General features: G+C 45.0%; 1 protein-coding gene across 1 annotated transcript; it reads left to right on the top strand.

Annotated features, from left to right (window-relative positions):
• Positions 1-365: 365 nt before the first annotated feature.
• Positions 366-1715, top strand: GJA3 (gap junction protein alpha 3). The gene has a single exon (XM_049867332.1). The coding sequence runs from the start codon at positions 366-368 to the stop codon at positions 1713-1715; it is 1350 nt and encodes a 449-aa protein (XP_049723289.1).
• Positions 1716-5813: the final 4098 nt, after the last annotated feature.

Below are 5813 nucleotides of genomic sequence, written 5' to 3'. Positions count from 1 at the left end.
CCTGCATTTCTGGAGAGAGTGTTATAGCACTGCCTGTGTCTGGAAGTGGGTGTATAGCTACCCAATAAACTATCTTTTAATAAAAGTGCCCAAAACCAAATCTGTTGCTGTTGAGTAGAACTGCTCCATAGGGTTTTCTTGGCTGTAATCTTTATGGAAGCAGATCGCCAGCCTTTCTTCCACAGTGCCACTGGGTTCCAACCAACAACTTTTAGGTTGGTAGTTGAGTACAAACCATTTGTGCTACCCAAGTAATACTTGTTGGTAAACAATGGTGTGGTGCTCTGGGTGGTTGGATTCTGCAGCTTTTCTGTACCTGTTTATTAACAAGCCATGTTCTCATTATAGGCCAGGAGTCTGGAGCAATGGGTGACTGGAGCTTCCTGGGAAGACTGCTAGAGAATGCACAAGAGCATTCCACGGTTATTGGCAAAGTCTGGCTGACGGTGCTGTTCATCTTCAGAATCCTGGTGCTGGGAGCTGCTGCAGAGGAGGTCTGGGGAGATGAGCAATCGGATTTTACTTGCAACACGCAGCAGCCAGGCTGCGAGAATGTCTGCTATGACCAGGCCTTCCCCATCTCACACATTCGCTTCTGGGTGCTGCAGATCATCTTTGTCTCCACACCCACCCTTATCTACCTGGGGCATGTGCTGCACATTGTGCGCAGGGAGGAGAAGAAGAAGGAACAAGAGGAGGAGCTGCTGAGCAGAGACAGTCCACACCCTGGGGCAGGGGACCAGGAGCCGCCTGACAGGACAGGGAAGAGAGAGAAGTTGCCTGTCCGGGATGACCGGGGCAGGGTACGGATAGCAGGCGCTCTGCTCCGCACCTATGTCTTCAACATCATCTTTAAGACTCTCTTCGAGGTGGGCTTCATCATTGGGCAATACCTTCTCTATGGCTTTAAGCTGAAGCCCCTCTACCGCTGTGACCAGTGGCCCTGCCCTAACACGGTTGACTGCTTCATTTCCAGGCCCACTGAGAAGACCATCTTCATCATCTTCATGCTGGTAGTAGCCTGTGTGTCTCTCTTACTCAATATGCTGGAGATCTACCATCTGGGCTGGAAAAAATTCAAACAGGGTGTGGCCAACCATTACAGCCCACATGCTGCTGAAACCAGTATGGCAGCCACAAAGCCCAGTGGTGTTAATCCACTCCTCCCCCACTCCCAGTCTGTCCCACCCACCATCTCCATTGGATTTCCACCTTACTACACTCACTCTGCCTCTTCCCTGGGACAGACAATGGCCACGGGATATCCTGGGGCCCCTCCACCACCAGCAGATTTCAAAATGGTACCCCTGTCTGAGGAGCAAGGGAAAGGCCACCCTGCCAGATACTACAACAGCTGCCACCACCTGCTGATGACAGAACAGAACTGGGCCAATCAGGAGGCCGAGAAGCAGGCTTCTGGGAGGAAGCCCTACCCACCGGTGTCTACCCCTGCAGCCCCCTCTCCTCTGAGCAGCACTCCACAGCTCCCACTGGAGGTCAGGGCAGGGAGTCAAGCTCCCCTCCTGTTGGTGAACGGGAGCACCAGCAGCTTGGGAGAGAACAAATTGGAAGTGACTCCTGAGGAGGAGGTGCAGGCAGAGACCACCAGAGTGGACATGCACGTGCCTCCTCTGCTCCTCGGGGATGTGGGCAGGGCCAGCAAGGCCAGTAAGTCAAGCAGTGGGTGGGCCAGAGCAGATGACTTAGCCATCTAGCATGTTCTCTCCAGACAGCTTCATTATAACCTCTGTTTTAGAAACCAAAATCAGTTCAAACCAGCAAGTAGAGAGAGACTGGAAGTGAGGGAGCCGATGGAACAGAAGAGACAAGTTTCCTCAGCTTTAATGTGTGCGGTTCTTAACCCTATGGATTACAGCTGGGTAACATCCAAGTTTTTTGAGACTGGGAGGTGGGTGCAAAGTGGGGTTCCACTTAAAGATACCCACAGCAACCCAACCAACAGAAACCTGGGCCCAGTGTTCTCTGCTCCAGGCTCCCATGCCACTGTGCAATAAAGTGGCAGGTACCTGTGCTCACATCAGTTTTGGACAATTCAGTTGACTGTTCACGAGCTGTCCAGAACTCTGGGCACCCGAAAGTCCGCAGATGCACTTAGCTCTATCTCTACTGATACTTTTAACTTGGAGTTGAATTTCACTTGGGACGTTTGCCAAACTGAACTAAAAAAAGATTTAGACCAAGTCCATGTGGTCCTTTAGGCCTTAGTGTCATCTGAGTTTCTGAAATTGCATGTGAAGCCCAGGATGTCAAACTGCACATTTCATGACAAGTGACAATAAGCAGTCACCCCCCCGAGGCCAGAGTCTCTGGTGAGAGCAGGTAGGAGTGTTGCTCTTCTCAAGATAATCTTCCACAGCCGAGGAAATCGAAATAGACATGGGGCAGGTTTGCCTTACACCCATCACACCCATCGCTATTGAACCGATTCCAACTCATAGCAGCCCTCTAGGACAGAGTAGTACTGCCCCATAGGATTTCCAAGGCTGTAAATCTTTAGGGAAGCAGATTGCACATCTTTCTCCCAAGGAGTGGCTGGTGGGTTCAAACTGCTGACCTTTCAGTTAGCAGCCGAGTGCTTAGCCACTGTGCCACCAGGGCTCCTTAGGAAATCATTTTTTAGATGGCATTTTGAGCTTTGATCTGAATTGTACAAGTACATCTATTTTTTTCAGTTTCTACATTTCAGGAAAAATGAAAGGCAATTAGTACTATTAAAATGGTTAATGATCAAGAGAATGCTAATTTGTCCCAATCACATCGTAGTAAGGATTTGAGCCCCGGTGGTGCGGTGGTTAAGAGCTCAGCTACCAACCAACAGGTCAGCAGTTCAAATCCACCAGTTGCTCCTTGGAAACCCTATAGGGCAGTTCTACTCTGTCCTATAGGGTTGCTATGAGTTGGAATCAACTCAATGGCAATGGGTTTGGTTTTTCTGGAAGGATTTGAACTTTCTTTTAAAAGAAATTCTTCAACTTTGTAAGTCAGCTGATTATTATGAGGATGAACTTTACATATAAAAGCAAGAAAGTGCATATATACTTGAAGTTGTGAAGTTTTTGAGTGGAGGTTGCTTTAGTTATCTAGTGCTACTGTAACAGAAATACAAGTGGATGACTTTAACAAACAGAAATTTATTCTCTCACAGTCTAGGAAGCTAGAAGTCTGAATTCCGGGTGCCAGCTCCAGGGGAAGCCTTTCTCTCTCTCTGTCGGTTCTGAGGAAAGGTTGTTGTCATCAATCTTCTCCTAGTCTAGGAGCTTCTCAGTGGAGGGACCCCAGGTCCAAAGGATATGCTCCACTCCTGGTTCTTCTTGCTTGGTGGTAATGAGGTCCCTCTTCTCTCTGCTTTCTTCTCTCCTTTATATCTCAAAAAAGCTCAGCTTAAGATACAACTTAATCCTACAGACTGAGTCTGCCTCATTAATGTAACTGGGTCTAATCCTGCCTCATTAACATCATAGAGGCTAGGATTTACAACACATAGGATAATCACATCAGATCACAAAGTGGTGGAGAATCACACAATACTGGAATCATGCCCTAGCCAAGGTGACACACATTTTGTGGGGACACAATTCAATCCATAACAGAGGTTAAAAGTTAACTACTGTTATCAGAAAAAAAATATTTATTCAGATGAATCAATGATGGAGATTTCTTCTTTTTTTTAATGGTACAAAATAAAACACTTAAGATTCTTAACCATTCTTTGTGAGCAGCCTGTTTGCTTTTTAAAGTGTCAATAAAAATATCTTGCATTTTCTTCCTGTTTAAGTGCACATGCTGAGATAGGATGTAGAGCCTATTTTTCATCCACACACAGAGAGCTGTACTGACAGGTGGCTATTTTTGTGTGTGGGTGTGGCTAGAAGATGGCAGAATCTTCTGTACTGCACAGCTGTAGTGTCTTAGTCACTATTTGTTTATAAATCGATGAACAATGATGATGATCCTGACCCTAATCGTGCTTTTCACCTCCAACTTCCATTGACTATGAGCTGTTGCCACTGAGTCAATTCCAGCCCATGGCAAATCCCATGTGTTACACAGTAGAACTGCCCCATAGGGTTTTCTTGGTTTTTTTAATCTTTACAGAAGCATGTCATCTGGCCTTTCTTCTGCGAGGCGGCTGGGTGAGTTTGACTGCCAACCTTTAGGTTAGCAATCAAGTGCAAAGCATTTGCACCACCCAGGGACCTTATCCATTGACTATAACTAGGTCTTATTCTGCAAAAGACCATACCTTTTCTATTGTAATTTATTCTCCCTTTAATGAATTACCTTAGTTTCCTAATGATTAATTTGGAGCTACACTCTACAACATATTTTCTGTTTTATATTGTAAAATGTGATCCACTAACAATCTAATGAAAAAGTTACTTCCCATTCTCAGATTAGCTTTATGTGGCAGTGGAACACAAACAGTTCATTAGTGTGTTAACGATTGCTGTAGTACAAACTGGACAATCTCCTAGGCTTGAGAAGTTCTAACTTTCCATACAAGTCCTTGCATCCATTCTCAACCAGGTTGAGAAAGAGAAGTGATCTGAGTGGCTGTTTTCTCAATTCTTCCTAGGCAGTTGCATACCTATAGTAAAACCTGTGAAAGCTGAAACCTGTATAAAGTGGAAACCTGTCAGAGAAGGAAAACTCAAATATTTTCCACTGAAACAAATGATAGATATGCGGTAAGACTGCACCCTGTCAAAGGCAGAAAACTTGCAAGACCTGGAAAAACAAGGCAGTCCACTTGAGTTCTGGCTCTCACAGGTTTTGCTGTAGTACATTCTGGATGTGCAGGAGAGGAGTTAACTCATCTCCTACAGCGGACACCTTCCATTTAGGATACTGTGACTTTATTCTACTTGTTGAGAAGGGCTCCCAGAGAATTCTAGTTTGAAAAAGCTTCTTTTGTTTTAGAAAACGTGATTACGGTTATCACAGAGCACAAGTAAAGCTCCCAGGGGGTGATGTGAATACTTATTGGTGCTTTAATTCTATCAAAATTTGGTTTTTGAATGGGATTGGAGATGAGGGTAAGAATTCTAATTGTGTTTTAATTTTTACCTTTTAAAATTGTATTTTATTCACAATATATTCATGAAAATGCAAGTATCGTGCAATTTACCATAGCCTAGTTGGTTCATCTGGAGCTCTGGTGGCACAGTGGTTAAGAGCTCAGGCTGCTAACCAAAAGGTCAGCAGTTCAAGTCTACGAGGCGCCCCTTGGAAACCCTATGGGGCAGTTCTACTGTGTCCTAGAGGGTTGCTATGAGTCAAAATTGACTCAATGGCAATAGGTTGGCTCATCTTGTGCATGGAGAGGAGTTCCTGTTCCGATGTAAAATTAGATTTACCTACTTAAAAACCACTAATTTGTGAAATGAAGTAAAACTTCACAATGGAACAGTGCCCATGGTATTTCTTCAGGTTAAGATACTGATCTCATAAAGGAGCCCTGCTAGTGCAGTAGTTAAGCGCTCAGCTGCTAACTAAATGGTTGGTGGTTCAAATCCCTCAGCCACTCAGCGGGAGAGATATGTGGCAGTCTGCTTCCGTAAAGATTACAGCCTTGGAAACCCTATCAAGCAGTTCTACCCTATCGTATAGAGTCACTATGAATTGTAATCTACTGGACAGCAATGGGTTTGGTTTTTGGTACTGATTTCAATTAATAAAGAAAAATATATCCATTTCTTAAGGTGTGTAGCTGAGGCATCAGGCACCCTTCCCTTGTGGGCATGGGGCAGTGTAAAGACTGCTCTCCAACCAGTCATTTTAAGCATTAATAG

Source organism: Elephas maximus, chromosome 23 (assembly GCF_024166365.1).
Source record: "Elephas maximus indicus isolate mEleMax1 chromosome 23, mEleMax1 primary haplotype, whole genome shotgun sequence".
NCBI classification, from domain to species: domain Eukaryota; kingdom Metazoa; phylum Chordata; class Mammalia; order Proboscidea; family Elephantidae; genus Elephas; species Elephas maximus.
This window is presented reverse-complemented; position numbering and strand designations above follow the sequence as displayed.